The sequence below is a fragment of the Biomphalaria glabrata genome, chromosome 12 (genome assembly GCF_947242115.1).
Source record: "Biomphalaria glabrata chromosome 12, xgBioGlab47.1, whole genome shotgun sequence".
In the NCBI taxonomy this organism is placed as follows: domain Eukaryota; kingdom Metazoa; phylum Mollusca; class Gastropoda; family Planorbidae; genus Biomphalaria; species Biomphalaria glabrata.
The window spans coordinates 4027725-4048445 of NC_074722.1; the positions used below are offsets into that span (position 1 = coordinate 4027725).

At 38.2% G+C, this 20721-nt stretch overlaps 1 protein-coding gene across 8 annotated transcripts in view; it reads right to left on the reverse strand.

The window, feature by feature from the left end:
- LOC106053057 (tripartite motif-containing protein 45-like) overlaps positions 1 to 20721 on the reverse strand; it is an 81971-nt gene that overhangs the window by 10359 nt on the left and 50891 nt on the right. For 7 of the 8 annotated variants that reach the window (XR_008774012.1, XR_008774014.1, XR_008774013.1 and 4 more), the window contains 5 exons: positions 10758 to 10936; positions 7437 to 7528; positions 6817 to 7074; positions 2620 to 2760; positions 1006 to 1146 (listed from right to left, as the gene is read on the reverse strand). Coding sequence is in view for 2 of the 8 variants with exons in the window: in XM_056005923.1 (XP_055861898.1) it covers positions 1006 to 1146; positions 2620 to 2760; positions 6817 to 7074; positions 7437 to 7528; positions 10758 to 10936 (811 nt within the window). In the remaining 6 variants the exon portion in view is untranslated. Of the gene's footprint in view, positions 1 to 1005; positions 1147 to 2619; positions 2761 to 6816; positions 7075 to 7436; positions 7529 to 10757; positions 10937 to 18214; positions 18488 to 20721 lie in introns of those variants that run through there. The other variant, XR_008774015.1, reaches the window with a different exon arrangement.

Genomic DNA, 20721 nt, shown 5'->3' on the forward strand with positions numbered 1-20721 from the left:
AAAGTAAACTAGCAATTATACATAAAGCACTGAACTATAATCCTCAAATACAAAGAAAAAAACTAATAAAATACTTGGAAAGATACAAAGATAAAAAGCATATTCCTTATTCCATAGGACAAATGCACCTTCTTCCCTAGTGGTATTAGAGAATGAAATGGGTTGCCTGGGCCAGCTAGGAAAACCTTTGAATTGGCAGAATTTAAAACATTGGTTAAAATTCATGTCTAGATGCATGACGCGTAGGACGTAATAATCTTCTTTTTTGAAGCAACGTCTGTATAATAAGATAAGATAATATTTGCTAAACAGTTCCTTGCACGTTTTTAAAAAGAAATGTTTTCCAATAAATTTACTGAACTAAACAGATCACGTGCGTTCGATATTCTGACAAACAGTGTTGCTATGGTTATGAACAACAAGTCATATTATGCATACCGGAATCACATATTTTAGAACTACTGGGGACGACCCAGGAATAGATGGAGCCGCGATGTCCAGATATACTATTAAAGCAAATAGTTTTAAACGTCAAAGTAATTAAGTAACATGGTACCTCGTTAAAATGTCAGGAAGATGTAGGATTACATTAGATGTTTAAATACAATATAATCTTCAAGTGAAATCTTTATTGAAAGTTTAAGCTTCGCTGATTTCTCCATTTTATTTTCTCATGCAACAGTCATCTCCCTTTTCTAAGTTAATAGTCATCGCTTCCCTCCCTTGCTCGCCTGAATAAAGCCTGGTATTTCCTTTGTTAATTAACATTCTTTCTAGATTCTATTTTTAACTTCTGCTTCATAATTGCTGATAGAAAAATGTTTCCTTTCATTAAAAAAATATTAGAATTTTTAAGTGACTTCTATGAAGATCTAGAAAATCTAGATAACTCCTCCTGTCTTTCCGTAGTAGACAGTTATTTTATGTACATAAAAAAAAACATACAAGAAAGAACAGATATAAGTAATTAATGTTTCCAATGTAGTAGCAAAATAGATAGTCTACCTTGATGACACCTTCACATTTATTCAACAATGCCAACTGCCTGTCATATATGTCAATCTTGCTCTTGCAGCTGCCCAGCAGGTCCTGAATGTTTTCTTTGTATTTGTTGACCGCGTCATTGAACTGGGAAATCTCATGGTCCTGGGACACAGGAGCAATATGCCACATTGTAATATACATAACAATAAAAGAATGAACACCGCGATAGATTGGGTGTTGCGTTAGGCTTTGTGTGTCAAAGATGATAGATAAAGGAAATTCTGTTTTTAGCTTGGTGCTAGGTAGCCAAGTGCCACTGGTGTGAGGTGTGTCTTCGATATGAGAATCAAATAATAAAAGGCAATCATTAGTTTGGTGCTAGGTAGCCAAGTGCTACTGTTGTGTTTTCGATATTAAAATCAAATAATAAAAGGCGATCATTAGTTTGGTGCTAGGTAGCCAAGTGCTACTTGTGTTTCTTTGATATGAGAATCAAATGATTAAATGCTATCTTTAGTTTGGTGCTAGGTAGCCAATCGTTACTTTGTGTCTTCGATATAAAAATCAAACACTTGAGGTCTATCGTTACTTTGATGCTATAGTACCGTGCTAGGTAGCCAAGCGTTACTGATATTTTCTTTAACCATTATCATCCTGTCAGTACTACTTTACACTAGTACAGCTTGACATAGGTCTACAAAATGTACAACTCTAACTAAACTAAAATAGATTAGTGTTCTCTACCATATTGGTATCTTAACTAGATACTACCAAATGCTGCCATAGCTTATGTTACTTTAGTATAGGTCTATCTTACATTATTGCAAGTTTAGATATTATCCTACAAAGCTTATATGTACTCATTCTGTCCCTCTGAATGTTTGGGAGGATTCGATTACACCCTTTTTTTTTTTTCACTTTTCTATTATCGGCCCCAGAAGAAATTGTGTCCAATTAGTCGACGACAATACATGAATCAATATAAATTAAACAATTAGTTAATCAATTAGTGGTAATCAATTAATTTAGTTTTATATTGAAAGAGAGAGTGAAAACTTGCAGGATTGAGAAATATTGCAGTGATTGTGCATTTTTTCCCCTTAGATAAGCGTTATTCTTTTTTTAAGTTTTTTTCTCTCTATTTTTCTTGTTCCTGTTCCTACCTTCTATTAGAACTATCTCGGACTTGCACTGTCCCGTATTACTTGAGAATTGAGATGAATGCGATTTTGTATCCATTGCTGTCCTTGCGTTTACGCACACTTGTAACACGTGATGACAATGTGTTCACCACATGTTAGTGTGTTGTGTTTTTGTGTGTGTTAACTCGATGAATGTATTAAAGCCAAACTAAATAGATATGACTTTATAGAGCAGCGGTTCTCAACCTTTTTTTGCTCGGCGACCCCTTATTATAATCCCCCACTCTGCCGCGACCCCCACTCACACATCAATAGTAGAATAGACAATAACAATCCATATTTTCGATGGTCTAAGGCGACCCCTGGCAAATCGTCAATCGACCCCCAAAGGGGTCGCGACCCACAGGTTGAGAACCCCTGTTATAGAGTGCCGTGTTTTAATATGCCTACAACATTAGAGCTACATCTTGAGCTACACTTTAGGCGTGCTAACCTTGTGCTCGTTGAATGTACACAGTACACATATACAGGTCTGGCACGGCTCACAGTAGAACCTGACCACCTCGTCCTGGTGTTCCTTGCATTCAATGTCCTTCTCAATCTCCACGTCAAACAAACTGTGGTTCTGGGTGACCTGGGGAGAAGACAAGACACTTGTATAAGAGAACAATCAACCAAAAACAATGTCTTCCAACTCGGAAGTCATGCTAGCATAAAGAAGGTCTAGATCAGTGGTTCCTAAATGTTTTTGTCTCGTAGACCTCTTGGAAGTCGTTATAGGCCCCTGGGGTCTACATAGACAATTTTGGGAATTACTGGTCTAGATCTATCCATTCACTAACTATCTGCCCAGCTACACAATACCAAACGTAATAGATGACGTATTGTTAGAGAAAGAGAAAGAGAGAAAAAGAGAAAGAGAGAAAAAGAGAAAGAGAGAAAAAGAGAAAGAGGGAGAGAAAAGAGAAAGAGAGAAAGAGCGAAAAAGAGACAGAGAGAAAAAGAGCAAGAGGAGAGAAAGAGAGAAAAAGAGAAAAAGAGAAAGAGAGAGAAAGAGAGAAAAAGAGAAAGAGAGAGAGAAAGATAGAAAAACAGAAAGAGAAAAAACGAGAAAGAGGGAGAGAAAGAAAGACAAAAAGAGAAAGAGGGAGAGAGAAAAGAGAAAGAGAGAGAAATTGAGAAAAAGAAAAAGAGGAGAAAGAGAGAAAACGAAAGAGAAAGAGCTAGAGAGAAAAAGAGAAAGAGGGAGAGAAAGAAAGAGAAAAAGAGAAAGAGGAGAGAAAGAGAGAAAACGAAAGAGAAAGAGTTAGAGAGAAAAAGAGAAAGAGAGAAAAAGAAAAAGAGAAAAAGAGAAAGAGAGAAAAAGAGAAAGAGGGAGAGAAAGAGAGATGGGAATGGGAGGAAATGAAATTAATTTAATCTATAAAAAAATAAAAAGAAATCCATGTAAACATACACCTCCACCACCCCTTTCCCACCTGGAAACCAGATCTCCCTCACCTGTATTGTTTTATCGACTAGATATTAGGCAGCCAGTAGAGAGATTAAATAGATCTCTATTGGAATATGATTTGGTCTGGCGTGTCAGACAATCAGAGCAATGGCTTCAATTAAAGGCCAGGTACAGCACAAGTTTGTGTTGAGAAATAAAATGGGAGCGTGTGAGAGGTCAATGGAGGAGAGTGAAGGAGGGGACATTGTGAGTGTGTAATAGTGTGGGAGGTGGAAGTGCGTTAGCAAAGAGGAAGTGTGGAAAGTAAGGGAGGAGGAACTGAAAACGTGAGGGAGAGTGTGGGAAGTAGAAGGTAGAAAATGGAGAATGTGGGAGATAGAAGTGAGAAAGTGTGGAGAATGTGGAAGAAGTTAGAAAGTGTGGAGAATGTGGGAGAAGTGAGAAAGTGTGGAGAATGTGGGAGAAGTGAGAGTGTGGAGAATGTGGGAGAAGTGAGAAAGTGTGGAGAATGTGGGAGAAGTGAAAAAGTGTGGAGAATGTGGGAGATTGAAGTGAGAAAGTGTGGAGAATGTGGGAGATTGAAGTGAGAAAGTGTGGAGAATGTGGGAGATTGAAGTGAGAAAGTGTGGAGAATGTGGAAGAAGTTAGAAAGTGTGGAGAATGTGGGAGAAGTGAGAAAGTGTGGAGAATGTGGAAGAAGTTAGAAAGCGTGGAGAATGTGGGAGAAGTGAGAAAGTGTGGAGAATGTGGGAGAAGTGAGAGTGTGGAGAATGTGGGAGAAGTGAGAAAGTGTGGAGAATGTGGGAGAAGTGAAAAAGTGTGGAGAATGTGGGAGATTGAAGTGAGAAAGTGTGGAGAATGTGGGAGATTGAAGTGAGAAAGTGTGGAGAATGTGGGAGATTGAAGTGAGAAAGTGTGGAGAATGTGGGAGATTGAAGTGAGAAAGTGTGGAGAATGTGGGAGATTGAAGTGAGAAAGTGTGGAGAATGTGGGAGATTGAAGTGAGAAAGTGTGGAGAATGTGGGAGATTGAAGTGAGAAAGTGTGGAGAATGTGGGAGATTGAAGTGAGAAAGTGTGGAGAATGTGGGAGGTTGAAGTGAGAAAGTGTGGAGAATGTGGGAGATTGAAGTGAGAAAGTGTGGAGAATGTGGGAGAAGTGAGAAAGTGTGGAGAATGTGGGAGAAGTGAGAAAGTGTGGAGAATGTGGGAGATTGAAGTGTTAAAGTGTGGAGAATGTGGGAGAAGTGAGAAAGTGTGGAGAATGTGGGAGAAGTGAGAAAGGGAGGATGTGAAGAAAACAAAATCCTACTCCGTATCTGACAGTACTCCCAAGAGAACGTGGGAGGCTCTCCTCCAGCCACCAGGTATTACAGAGTGACATTGTTAGAACTAAACCATCATAACGTGACCTTTTGGAATCTTTTGCAATTCTACAATCTTTGAGACAATGTGTAAACAAGTTTGTTCCTTTCCACTAGTTGTATGTCTGATTCTTCGTAGCAAACGTCGCATATAGGTAAATCTGGCGACCTGCCTCATTAAGGTTTTAGAAACATTCATGGATATTTACCTATAGGCATTAATTAGAGAGAGAGAGAGAGAGAGAGAGAGAGAGAGAGAGAGACAAAAGATAGTTTTTTTTTGTAGTAAAGAGAAGTACCAGAAAGAGTAACGCCATGACGCAGGCTATGCAATGAGTCACGTGATACATCCTCCCTGTTTCTCTGATAGGATATCACAACAAAAGCCAGGGTCTGTAAACATGTACAGGTCTAATAAAAGTGATATTTTAATGCCTGCTATAGCAAAGTTTGTTGATAAAAGAAATCATTAAGCAATGTCTTGTGGACGAATGAGATGTTAAGATATAGCTCTAGAATCTAGACCCAAGCCATATATTAACAAACACCTTAATTGAAATCCTCTTTTATTAACAAATAAACTCAATTTTAGTTTCAAATATCTCCAGGCTTTCTAGATTAGCACAGTGACAGACAGACAAGAAAGACAGAGGGGAGACAACCTGAATGAATGGAAGGGCGTGTACATGAAAGAGACGCGTAGGACGTAATCATCTTCTTTTTTGAAGTAACGTCTGTATTATATAAGATAAGATAAGACTGTAATCCTGGCAAAAGACAGGAATGGAGAGAGAGAGGGCCGACTGATCATGTGTTGTGCCCCAACGACCCAACAGACTAAGACAAGCGAAGGTGAAAATATACAAACTACAAATTAATCACAGGATGTTAAAGGAATTTGAATTCTCTGTCAACTCATTCAGACCTGCTTTGCTCTCGCCTCTCATCTTTCTTGAGCTGGAGTCCATCCTTCTAGAAATACCATCCGTGTCATTGGAATAGACCTCAATCACCAAACGTAGACAAACACCATTTAGCCACGTGATTCTCTATCTCTTCTATACAAATTACGTATTACACACAGGCTGTCATGTGACAGTTTTTCCCATTGTTTTATCAATATTATCACATGGTTAAATGTTGTTTGTTTATGATTGGTGAATGAGGTCTAGTCTTACATCATTTGACACACACACACACATTTCATAACATGCACACATGTCCAGCATGTGGACACAGTGACAGGTGTGTAAACGACCATTATAACTTATATTAAAGGGTTCCCGCGGCCTCCTGATTTTCCACGGGCTCATGGAAATCTCCTGAAATCAAAAAAATCTGAAAGATAGACAAAGATGTCATATTGGGGTGTCATTCAATTACTTGAGGTCAACAATTCTCGAAGAAAGATTGAATAATTTGGCAATAATTGCTATTGCTATTGAGTTTGATCTATGTAGGAAACAGAAATTTGATGATATACTGTATGACTTCGCTAAAGGCAAGGCTCGTAAAGTTAACTAGATCGTGATACAGCACTTAGTAAAAAATGAATAAAATGCAAAGACGAATTAATTTTCTAATATAAAAATTTTCACTTATTATCTTTATCCCTACCCGGACTGGGCCCCGCGAAATCCGTTTCCCGTAGGGCCCCGCAATTGCTATGGCCAACCCTGGACAAGTGTGGATATAACAGTAACACAGTAACAGGTGTATGTGTAACTTAGTAATGGCAGGTGTGTGTATGACTTTGTAACACAGGGACAGGTGTGTGCATGACTTTTATAACATAGGGACAGGTGTGTAATATAACTTAGTATTACTGTGGCAGGTGTGTATCTAACTAAGTACTAAAGCGACAGGTGTGTATACCTTGGTTTCCTTGTGCATGTCTACGCACTGCTTACACAGCAACTTGTTACAATCCAGACATTTACTGGTCGCCTCGCGGTGCTTCCGGTTGACAAGCTTGCAGATGTCACAGAAGGGAAACTTGCTGGGCTTCTGTCGGGCCACCACCTCGCCCAAACTGGACACCAGGAAGTTGTCCGGCAGCTTTTTCACGCCTCCGATGGGGAGCTGAGTTCTCTTGCGGCAGAGTGGACACGTGAACTCTCTGTAGTCCGAGTACTGGACAATGGTCAAGATAGTCATAGTTTATAAAAAAATCGTATTGAAATTTTAATTTATGATAAGAATAAAATATGTTTGAATATGTTTAAATTAGGCAACAGACACATAAATATTGCTATGAATTACAGACCAAAAATGATTTTTAACAAAAATAATATTTTTTAGAAATATTTATTAGATTACCATTTTTATTGGTTTATACTTATTTTTGTTACATGCATATCCTATTATTTTGAGACTATCTATTGTAATAAGATCAGTTATTGCTATAGTCAGTTATTTTAATTAAGGTTAACTAATGGTGTGGGAATATTTTTTCTCGCGTAGAACTATTCAAACTGTCCATGCAGACTTCTTACCTTTTTGTAGGAGCACTCATTGAGGACATGGTTGTCAATACATTGCTCACAGAAAGTGTGCAAACAATCCAGGCATTTGGGAGACTTGAACCCTGGACATTCAGATAAAAGTGTTAGTTTAGCACATGTGCATCAACAGTTTTTATATCATAGACAATGTGTGCTAAGATGTTAATATTACGTCATTATTTCTTGCTGTTTTGTGCAAACTACTAGTCAGGATTTGACGTCATAAAATGATAACTTTTAATGTCTACTCTTACTAAAGATGAAGCTTATGACAATTCGTTATTGTGTTAATTAGTCTAGATTAATCTATTCCTCTGTAATAACAGAACACAATGCCTTTGTACGGATTGTTTATATTATTATTATTATTATGTTAGAAATGAACGAGTAGTCATTCTCTGGCGGTGCCAGGGTCGAGTTTCGCTAAAGAGAAACAAAATTCATCGTAGTTTCTTTAACAGTTTCCACTGAGGAATTTTCTGGTGATGTGGCAGGTCTGCAGCAGTACCGCCCTCTGACAGGCAACAAAGATGTTCCTAGGAATGTCAAGGTGCCTTGAAGGTGTCTGTGAGGTCAGTTGTTATTATCCCCTCGGTTGATATAACAATGGGGTATATTGTTATTTTGGACAATTTCCATAGACGCTTAATCTCCAAGCCTAGGTTCCCATATTTTCTTTGTTTTTCTATCTCAGTTTTTCTTAAATTATGAGACAGTGGTACGGCGATATCGATAATGGTAGCGGTTTTTTCTTTTTTATCGATGAACAGCAGATCCGGGCGATTGAAATCTACCGTTTTGTCGGTCAGAATAGGCCTATCCCAGTACAGCAGATGTTCAGTAGACTCGAGAACCTCTTGCGGAGAGTATTTATAATAAGGGGGAGTGTCCTTACCGATCAATTTGTACGTCAAAGCCAGGTGTTGGTGTATTAACTTTGCAACTTGGTTATGGCGACCTAGGTAGGCTGATTCCGATAGGGCTGGACATCCTGCCATAATGTGTTCAATAGACTCGCCCACATTTCCACATTTTCGGCATTTGTCGACAACATTGAGTTTCAGGATATGCTTCTCGTAATTTTTTGTCCTGATTACTCTGTCCTGTATTGCTGTAACAAAGCCTTCTGTTTCAGGGTAGAGATGACCTGCTTTGAGCCATGTTAAGGAAGCAGCCTTGTCGATGTTGTCCCCATGTAATGAAGCCGGAAATTTTCCGTGGAGTGTTTTTTCTTCCCATTGGCGAATCTCATGCCCTACGTCGTCCAAACCGACATTGACATCAGCATTGTGTAGGTTCAGAGGGGTTGCATCGGAGTCGTATTTACGTAGGAAGGAAACTAATTTGTTGCTGGAGGCGAGCAGTTTTGATCGTATTTTTAAAACTTGCATCTTACACAATTTGAAGATGTTCTGCAATCCACGACCCCCATCCTTCCTGGGCAGGTATAACCTTATGGTGGAGGACTTGGGGTGTAGGCATCGAAACTTGGTTAGTAATTTTCTAGTGAGTCTGTCAGTGTCATGTAGTTTGGTGTCAGTCCATTTGATCACACCGAACGTGTAAAGGAGCACTGGGACGGCCCAGCTGTTTATTGCAGAGATTACTGCCAGACAGTTTGGTGTTGAGGATTTTATTAACTCTTTGCCTATATTTGCCAAGAAAGTCCTCTTTTAATTTCTTATGGTTTATTTTTGCTGTATTAAAACCATCATCTGAATTGTTTAACAGTTTTGGACTTGGCTTCTTCACTTGTAAACTTTGTGTGAGTCTTTTTCCGTCCTAGTTGTTAGTCGCATTTAATACACCCGCACAAGAAACCCAGACATCTCCAGAGTAATCTGTCGAAGTCAGACGGCATCACTAACTTCAAGGCAGATGGGCCTCGGGGGCCGATTTTGAGTTTGTGTTTCCACAATTATTATTATCAAAAATTGTGCAAAATTTCAGCTTAATCCGAAATTGGGTGTGGGAGAAATAACGTGTACAAACTTTTTACCAGACAGAGAAAGGGAGTTAATATAAGCTTTGTATAATTCTTTGGTACTGACTAAAAAAAGATATCAAACACTGACACATAAAAGTGACTCAAACGCAACTGATATCGTAAAATACACAGACCTATATAAAACTGACTCAAAATCAACTGATGTCGTAACATGCACTGTCACATAAGCAAAACTGACTCAAAATCAACTGATGTCGCAACATGCACTGTCACATAAGCAAAACTGACTCAAAATCAACTGATGTCGCAACATGCACTGTCACATAAGCAAAACTGACTCAAAAGCAACTGATGTCATAACATGTACTGTCACATAAACAAAACTGACTCAAACGCATCTGATATCGTAAAATACACAGACCTATATAAAACTGACTCAAAAGCAACTGATGTCTTAAAATACACAGACCTATATAAAACCGACTCAAACGCAACTGATGTCTTAAAATACACAGACCTATATAAAACTGACTCAAAAGCAACTGATGTCTTAAAATACACAGACCTATATAAAACCGACTCAAACGCAACTGATGTCTTAAAATACACAGACCTATATAAAACCGACTCAAACGCAACTGATGTCTTAAAATACACAGACCTATATAAAACTGACTCAAAAGCAACTGATGTCTTAAAATACACAGACCTATATAAAACTGACTCAAAAGCAACTGATGTCTTAAAATACACAGACCTATATAAAACTGACTCAAAAGCAACTGATGTCTTAAAATACACAGACCTATATAAAACTGACTCAAAAGCAACTGATGTCTTAAAATACACAGACCTATATAAAACCGACTCAAACGCAACTGATGTCTTAAAATACACAGACCTATATAAAACCGACTCAAACGCAACTGATGTCTTAAAATACACAGACCTATATAAAACCGACTCAAACGCAACTGATGTCTTAAAATACACAGACCTATATAAAACTGACTCAAAAGCAACTGATGTCTTAAAATACACAGACCTATATAAAACCGACTCAAACGCAACTGATGTCTTAAAATACACAGACCTATATAAAACCGACTCAAACGCAACTGATGTCTTAAAATACACAGACCTATATAAAACTGACTCAAAAGCAACTGATGTCTTAAAATACACAGACCTATATAAAACTGACTCAAAAGCAACTGATGTCTTAAAATACACAGACCTATATAAAACTGACTCAAAAGCAACTGATGTCTTAAAATACACAGACCTATATAAAACTGACTCAAAAGCAACTGATGTCGTAAGGCACGTAGGACAGAGGAAGGCGTTGTATTAGAGAGACTTACCTTCCAGACAGATTTTACAGGTCAGAAACTCGTCGTGAATCTCCTGGGCGAGTTTGTTGCCTGCTGCTGTGGTGGACATGTTACTGCACACACTGGTTGGGGGAGGGCTTGGGGACGAAAGACTGGACGGGTCAATGGCTTGCGTAAAGTAGCGATCTCTTTCCAGGCGACGGCGGTACCTGAAATGAAAGGAATACATTCATAAATTGTTTTTATTAGTAGAAGATCTTTATTCCATTTATGCAAGGGGGAGAGAATTCAAATCAGAACGATATTGCTTGGTCATTGATTGGTGGTCTGCTCTTGGAAAAATTTATGTTTGACAAAATAATAATTTGTAGTCATGTCATAAGCTGACAGATATAGAGTGAAAAGTAAAGAAATTAAAAGGAAAATGTTTTAAAAAATAATAAAGTGAATTCTAAAATGAGAACGAATATAGCAATTAAGAAAACTAAATTAGGTGAAAAAGGAAAACAACTTCATGGCATTTGAAATCGCAATCCTGTATTCCTTTGATGTTTCTTGTTTCAGAGAGTTACAGAACTTGATCTATTTTAAACTATATATACTTTGTTCTGTTTCTCATTTTCATGTATATCCTTCTCTCTCTCTCTCTCTCTCTCTCTCTCTCTCTCTTTTCCATGTATCTCTCTAGATCTCTCTCTATCGGTATCTTTCTTTCTCTCTCTCGGTCTCTCTCTCTCGGTACGTCTCTTTCTTTTTCTCTGGGTCTCTCTCTCTTGATCTCTCTCTCTCTCGGTAGCTCTCTTTCTTTCTCTCTCGGTCTCTCTCTCTCTCGGAATCTCTCTTTCTTTTTCTCTCGGTCTCTCTCTTGATCTCTCTCTCTCTCTCTAGGTAGCTCTCTTTCTCTCTCTTTCTCTCTCTCTCTCTCGGTATCTCTCTTTCTTTTTCTCTCGGTCTCTCTCTTGATCTCTCTCTCTCTCTCTCTAGGTAGCTCTCTTTCTCTCTCTTTCTCTCTCTCTCTCTCGGTATCTCTCTTTCTTTCTCTCTCGGTCTCTCTCTTGATCTCTCTCTCGGTATCTCTCTTTCTTTTTCTCTCGGTCTCTCTCTTGATCGCTCTCTCTCTCTTTCGGTAGCTCTCTTTCTTTTTTTCTCGGTCTCTCACTCAGTCTCTCTCTCTCTCGGTAGCTCTCTTTCTTTCTTTCTCGGTCTCTCTCTCAGTCTCTCTCTCTCGGTATCTCTCTTTCTTTTTCTCTCGGTCTCTCTCTTGATCGCTCTCTCTCTCTCTCGGTAGCTCTCTTTCTTTCTTTCTCGGTCTCTCTCTCAGTCTCTCTCTCTCTCTCTCTTTCTCCCTCGATCTCTTTCTTTTTCTCTCTCTTTTTTTGGTAGCGCACATAAAGACAGAAACAGACACAATGATGAAGCCTCTTGTATGTCAGCTTAACGTACAATGATGAAGCCTCTTGTATGTCAGCCTAACGTACAATGATGAAGCCTCTTGTATGTCAGCCTAACGTACAATGATGAAGCCTCTTGTATGTCAGCCTAACGTACAATGATGAAGCCTCTTGTATGTCAGCCTAACGTACAATGATGAAGCCTCTTGTATGTCAGCCTAACGTACAATGATGAAGCCTCTTGTATGTCAGCCTAACGTACAATGATAAAGCCTCTTGTATGTCAGCCTAACGTACAATGATGAAGCCTCTTGTATGTCAGCCTAACGTACAATGATGAAGCCTCTTGTATGTCAGCCTAACGTACAATAATGAAGCCTCTTGTATGTCAGCCTAACGTACAATGATGAAGACTCTTGTATGTCAGCCTAACGTACAATAATGAAGCCTCTTGTATGTCAGCCTAACGTACAATGATGAAGCCTCTTGTATGTAAGCCTAACGTACAATGATGAAGCCTCTTGTATGTAAGCCTAACGTACAATGATGAAGCCTCTTGTATGTCAGCCTAACGTACAATGATGAAGCCTCTTGTATGTCAGCCTAACGTACAATAATGAAGCCTCTTGTATGTCAGCCTAACGTACAATGATGAAGACTCTTGTATGTCAGCCTAACGTACAATAATGAAGCCTCTTGTATGTCAGCCTAACGTACAATGATGAAGCCTCTTGTATGTAAGCCTAACGTACAATGATGAAGCCTCTTGTATGTAAGCCTAACGTACAATGATGAAGCCTCTTGTATGTCAGCCTAACGTACAATAATGAAGACTCTTGTATGTCAGCCTAACGTACAATGATGAAGCCTCTTGTATGTCAGCCGAATACAATGATGAAGCCTCTTGTATGTCAGCCTAACGTACAATGATGAAGCCTCTTGTATGTAAGCCTAACGTACAATAATGAAGACTCTTGTATGTCAGCCTAACGTACAATAATGAAGCCTCTTGTATGTAAGCCTAACGTACAATAATGAAGACTCTTGTATGTAAGCCTAACGTACAATGATGAAGCCTCTTGTATGTAAGCCTAACGTTCTCTAACCCCACTTAGAACAGAACGTAGCAAGTTTAGCTCAACTCCACTCCCAGACACAGGAAACAACAGGACAGGTTGAAATAGCTCATTTCATGACAGCTCTGAGATGATCTATAACCGTATGACTGAGTTGAACATGGAACTTGTCAAAGTGTTTCCATTTTAGTTTTCTACCAAGAAAACAGACCAACTCAGAAACAAAACCAATTGTCCATGACAAGATTTATATTTAGACTTTAATGGGGATTCCACTTTTTGTACTGAAACCACGTGCAAACAATGAGGAGGTCATACTTTCATCAGCCCCACACACACGATATACAGGTAACGATAGAAGCACCTGCTTCGTGGTCGAAGACAAGCACAATCTTATTTCCTTTAAACTCAAAGATAAGCAGAAACTTATTTCCTTTAAACTCAAATTAAGCACAATCTCATTTCCTTTAATCTCAAAGATAAGCACAATCTCATTTCCTTTAAGCTCAAAGATAAGCACAATCTCATTTCCTTTAAGCTCAAAGATAAGCACAGTATCATTTCCTTTAAGCTCAAAGATAAGCACAATATCATTTCCTTTAAGCTCAAAGATAAGCACAATCTCATTTCCTTTAAACTCAAAGATAAGCACAATCTTATTTCATATGAACTTTAAGTTGACTATAAAGTTCAATCTTCACTTTGAATCACCGAACACAAGGCATGAGTTTGCTGGGTCTATTGTACTATTTTCTGCTTTTCCTTTTAAGTGTTTTGGGCCGATCTGTTTTTATTAAAAAGCTTATATCAACTCACTCCGTCTGGCACAAATTTTGACACCCACTCTCGGATCAAGTTAAACTTTACACAATTTTTTTATTGAAACTAACAAAATATAAATCAATTAAAAGAATGAGCCAGTTAGTCTATTAATAACTGGTCATAATTGTTTTGTACCATAATGGGAAAGAGATATGGCTAAATATGTGCGGTTTGTCCCTTACATAATTACACACGTTATTTCTCCCACACCCAAACTTGTACCAACTTGAAACTTTAGCTCCATGCCATGTGGAGTGATCACGGCATCATCATGAGCTAGTTTTGTTTTCCAGTCATGGGTGTCGATTCGTTAAGGGACCTCTTGGGAGTATCTTTAAATCTCTTGTGTTGACCCCCTGAAGAATGCCTTTCATTGTGCATTCATAGTCCTGAATATGGAGTGAAAAAATGCGCGTTACGTAGACACAGTGTGCAGTCTAGGGCTCGGTGGTTGACTATTGGATCACGTGATTTCTATAATTACCATGGACTACTGCCACTTCGCTGCTGCACATGTTAGAAATAAATACCACTCGCCTGCAATAAAGAAGAACTTAAGACCTGGGAACTAGAAGATAATTAGTCTGGTTTGGTGAAGCTTGGAGGCCTGCTCGAGAGGCTACTCCCTTGTCCACCTCCCTCCTCCTCCAAGCAGCTAAATTATACACGCCAAAAAAAAAACACCTTTGCCATTATCTCATAAGGGAGAGCATAACTCCTTCGCGAGGCTCTTGCCCTCAGAATTACATCCCCTTTAAATTCACGTCATACATGTCTGCCATAGGAAACACCTGGCCCACTCTGCAAATACACGGAAACGCAATTAACCGGTGAGTAGATACGTAAGAATCTTAAACGTCTAAATACTTCATTGCATTTTTGTTCCATTCATATAATAAAAAGTTGTCTTTAAAAGAACATCGGTTTAGAAAAAAAAAATGAGTTTGAGGCTTGAACTGAACTGAGCATAAAAATTAAAACTAAATCTCTTGAGATCAAAGCGTTTAACACATGGGTAAGTCTAGGACGCTAGAATGAAATGATTTATTTCTTAAAGAACTTCATAGACTTATAGGATGAGATGTTCAGTTTTCATTTTATCGGACCGTTTGCACACATGTTTAAAAATACAGAAAAGGCCCATCCCTTATGCAATATAGCCTCTACTGTTTTTTGTTTGTGTAAGTAGATATCTAGTTTCTTTTTAAATATGCTTTCTTTTCAATTTTTTAAAATCTTTTTGAGATCTAAACGTGACAGACGGACGGACGGACAGACCACACATAACTAATAGTACCTTTTCACTTTCGGGGGACGGCTAAAAATACTGCACATATTACTGTTTCAAACACTATAAATAAATAAATGCACACAAAAATAAAAAAAACAACATTTTGTGTGTGTGTGTGTGTGTTTGCCTGTCCATCGAGTGTTATACACGAATATCACAAGCAGATGAAATTTTACAAATAGCCAGGTAAATGTCAGTTGTACAATGCAAGATAAAAATAAAGAAAGGCATTGTTTTTAAAAATAAAATCCCAACATGCAATTTTTTTAAGCATTCACTTTAACTAAGAAAAAGAGTGGAGAATGAAAAGGGAGGCTAGTAGAGGCAAAGACGGTATTTTAATGGAAATTAAATATTGCTTTTCCGGTGCGCAGAATACTTTAAAATTGTAATTAGGCTTGAGTAGACAAACTCAGCTGTTTGGCGCATTGACCTCCAGAGTGGCACAATATTCTTTCAGTTACTGAGACCAGGCAGAAGAATGTTTGCTCGGAATTGAAGATTACATACTAGCACAGGCCTTCCGCAAGACGGCGGAGATGGCAGCGGACAGGGTTCGAACCCCGGATTATCGAAACGGCAGTCCAGAGCGCATGCCACATGACCAGACAGACATCCTTGGTTGTTAAATGAATTCGTAAATACGATTTAATGATTGTAGATGAATCTATTTAAACGGATAAGAGCTAACTAATAAGATGATTATGCTTAATCCCAATTAAATGTGGTGAATCTATTTAAGCTGGTACCAGCAGTAACTAACTTGATGGATTATTTAAACCGATAACACAGCTAGTTAAATAAATCTCCCACAACCGATATCATATCCAACTGAGAAACAATTTTGTTTTTTTGAAAACTGATAGTTAAATAGATGAATAACAGAACGAGAGACAGACCTCCTCTAAGTACTACGCTTAACAAAATACTAAACAATACGCGTTGAGCTACAGATGTCTGCAATTAGACTAGCCAACACAACACAACAATTAACCAACAAACACAAAGACAAACACACTCTTGGACAGAGGCAACCGAAACAAGGTGATACTGCGTCTGATATTTAGAAAGAGTCCAGGTAATCTGTGGATATATCTCTCTTCTAATATTTAGAAGGCTCCAGGTAATCTGTAAGTACACATCTTCTTCCAATAACAAAAAAAAAAAAAATGATCAGCACCCAGGTCAAAATACCAGAGTTAAAAATAGCGCTTGATCACCTAAAACTATTTTAAGTGCTCCGCCAATATTAAGTGATCCAACGTCAAACGGTCAGAGAAAACAATTAGATCATTTGGGGCATTTGTAGGTTTTCTTTCTAAAAGTAAGGATGTTTGCAGCGCGTATGCCATGAGAATAGACGATTCCAAGAAGATCAAAGATTAGTCTATCTACCGAAACAAAGAACTGATTCCAGAAGATCAAAGATTAGTCTATCTACCGAAACTGGCTCACTAACATAAGCAGACAAAAGTTCATTAAATCGATAAAATATCTAAAGTAGACCATTCCCTTCACTAATACGTTAGTCTGTTGAGCCGTTGGGGCACCACCCATGATCTGTCGACCGTCTTTCTCCATTGCTCTCTGTCTTTTGCCTTTGATAGAATCTTTTTCAATGACAGGCCCGTCCATTCTTGTATGTTGTCTTCCCATCGCTTTTTCTGACTGCCTCTCCTTCTTTTTCCTGGTACTGTTCCATGAAGGGAAAGTATTTTCGAGCCTTGAGGAATTTGTGATAAGGCCTTAACGTTTTAGATTGCGTTTTTCGGAAGTAGTTAACAGGTCATCGTGGGACCCCATAGCCGTTGTGATCCTGTTTCAAATCTGTTCATTTGCAATGCGGTCTTTGTAGGTGATACCTAATATTCTTCTAGCATCTCAAAGTAGATCATAGACACATGAATTTTATGCTATGGGTATTACACTGTTTGTATTATTGTCTAATTCTCTTGCTTGTTTAAAAATTCAAATGTCATTACTTTCAAGCTAAGCATACACCTAACCGGGGGGTCCCGGGTTCGAGCCTTGTAAAGACTGTGATTTTGAATTCGGGATCTTTGAGGTGCATTTGAGTCCACCTAGCTCTATTGGGTACCTGACATTAGTTGGGGGAAAAGTAAAGGCGGTTGGTCGTTGTGCTGGCCACATGACACCGTGGGTCACAGAAACAGTTTACCTTTCTGTCATCTGCCTTATAAATCGCAAGGTCTGAAAAGGGTACTTTATTTTGTACACCAATTAATTTTCGGCAATATTGTAGCGAAAGAAAAATTTCAGAATCGAACTCTAGACAACCAGGTGAGGAGACAAGATTTTACCTTCTTAGGGACAGCAGTAACAAAACCACTCTTTTTTTAGTTCTTGAAAAGAAAATATTTATTTAAAAAATAAATTGACAGACGTTTTCAAGACCAAATCATAATGTCAAATCCGTACATCAGAATGTAAATGGACACAATAACAAATCACACACAAAAATTCTCAAAAGAATTTGACGCAAATGTATGTCAAATATTTAATTGTCTAATACAACTTACTGCCAATATTAGATAATATAGTTGAACTCATTTGGAAAAAAAAACTTAAATATAGTGAACAGTGGGGGCGGATTGAGACTTTATATAAGGCCCTATAAGTTAAGCTATTTAAGATATTAAGCCCTTTTTAAGTCCAGGTATTAATCTTCAGTGCTTAACTGATAAACAATTTAGAAGTGTATAGAAAGTGAAATAAAACCTCTTAAACTTCATTGTCATTGAAGCAAACTTGGAATATTTTTTCGGTGTGGGGCACTAGAAAGTGGATGCCCCAAACTATAGCTTTCTGTAGCGTATACGTAAATCTTATAGTGATAGTAGAAATCTCTATACACACACACACAAATATGTATATGATATAACTTACATTTCCGCCATCGACTCTGTTAATTCCGCCATATTGCCTAGAGCTACTGAAGCCAGCCAATTTGTGGCTGGCCTCTAGAAGAAAAAGAAAAAAACCACAACCTGGCGTAAACAAAGTAACAATTCCGTTCTAAATTCACTGGTGGATTGTTCTCTTAATCCCTCCACCAACAGAATCCACTATCCACTCTTTAGAGTGGCAGGACGTCCTGCTTCTATGAGATCGAAACGTTGTCTCCCCTTCAGAAGTTGTACATGCCAAAAAAAAAAAAAAAAAAAGAGCAAGACGAGATATATATTTTCGGAAATTCAGGACCGAGAGAGAGAGAGAGAGAGAGAGAGAGAGAGAGAGAGAGAGAGAGAGAGAGAGAGAGTAATAGGAAAAAAAGAAAGGGTTAAGTGCGTGAAAGAAAGGGGAAGTTATCCCAAGTACAAAGACTCTTTACATTTTGCAATCTACAACTGCTACAAACAAGAATAGCTTCCCATTCTTATGTTTTTTTGTTGTTTTTTTAGGGAAAACCAAGAAAATTTGAAGAAGAAAAACTTGACAAAAACCTATCTGCGCCTAAGACGTACTCACTTCTGCTTTATTTATAATGTACAAGTTCTCTCCCTTTAACATTTTTTGTTGTTGCTATTTTTTTCTGTATTATGTTGTTGTTTTGTGTGCTTGAATGTGTGTAAGCGTGTAGTCTAACGGTGTGTGTGTGTGTTTTGTTTTTGTTGCAGGTAAAAGTAAGCTCTGAATTGGGATAGCCTCGTTCTGACTCACGACGTCTGCTGTCTGTTTCAGTGATTAAGGTGAGCAGGGGAGAAGTTCTAACGCGACTGTATTGTTGTTGTTGTTGTTTTTGGTGGTGGTGATGCTCTGATCCATTTGAACACTACCACAGACTAAACACAGTGGCGAGGCAAGGTACCTGTGGGCCCGGGTTTAAGAATATGATTGTGGGCCACCCTCTCCTATACTGAGTAAAATAACAACAAATCTAGACATCAAGTAAGCACCAGTACATATAAAAGCAAAACAAAACATTCTTTTGTCGGTACTACTTTCTAGAAGTAATTCAATGCACTTCTTAGACTTAAACTTAAACTTAGGCCCTCCCGCGCCGTTCGATGCAGAAATCAATCTCAAGCAGAAATCGATCTCAGTGGTAATCATCGCGTTTACATTCATTTGTTATATCGTTGTTGTTTAGTTGTTGTTGTTGCTGTATCTCTGTTAGATCTATAATAACACTGAGTAAATTAAATAAGCATTGATACATTTGAATTCTTACAGTCAATAACTTTTGTTTTCAGTTTTTTTGAAGTAACTGTGTGGGCCCCCTATTCATCATGGGCCCCGGTTCATTGAACCCCTTTCACACCATGGATGCTACGCCACTGACTAAACATATATATATAGATCTACTGCAGGAGTGGAGCTTTTATAATCAGTACCTGATAGTCAGTAATCAGTCAACAATCAGTCAATAATCAGTCAATAATCAGTCAATAACCAGTCAGTAATCAGTCAATAATCAGTCAATAATCAGTCAATAATCAGTCAATAACCAGTCAATAACAAGTCAGTAATCAGTCAATAATCAGTCAATAATCAGGCAATAACCAGTCAATAACAAGTCAGTAATCAGTCAATAATCAGTCAATAATCAGTCAATAATCAGGCAATAATCAGTCAATAATCAGTTTAAACAAAGCCCAGAGAACGTTGACACCTACAATTTTTAGCTCAGACGATGTCAATGAATAAGACTTTGGAAAAAAAACTATTTATAGAGATGATAGAGAGGTGAGTTCAATGAGAAACAAATACTTGCAAATCCGTTTAATCGGACCAGCCGGTTATTAAAACCAAAACGATCGCAACCCGATGTATTAAGAATATAAAAGCTGTGTATGTGTTTGTGTGTGTGTGTGTGTGTGAGAGAGAGAGAGAGAGCGCGAGAGAGGGTGCTAAATATACAGAGAGAACGTTAGAGAGAGAGAGAGATGAGTTTTATTATTAGTGTAATTATGTTAATTAACGAACTAATATTCCGGCATTGCCCATGATTGAGCTTCGTTAGAAACAAAATCTATTGTAGACCCTTGAGCAGCGTTCACTGAGGAATTAGGTGGTGATGATGTAGGTCTGCAAGAATTCCGTCCTCTGACAGACAACGAGCATCTTCTTAGGGATGTTAATGGCCTCCAAGGTGTCTGTGAGGTCAGTTGTCGTTATTCCAACGGGGTAGATTGTTATTTTAGATAAGTTCCGTAACCGCTTAACATCCAAGCTTAGGTTCCCATATTTTAATTAGTCTCATTATTATTAATATGTTTGAAAGGAACTAATATTCATCCTCTGGCACTGCTATGGTCGAGCTTCGCTAGAGAGAAACATAATTCATGTAGATCTTGACCTTTTAAGTGTCCACTGAGAAATTTTCTGGTGATGTTGCAAATTGAGTTTCAGGACATGTTTCTCTATGTTTAAGTTGCTTCCGTGTCGCATTT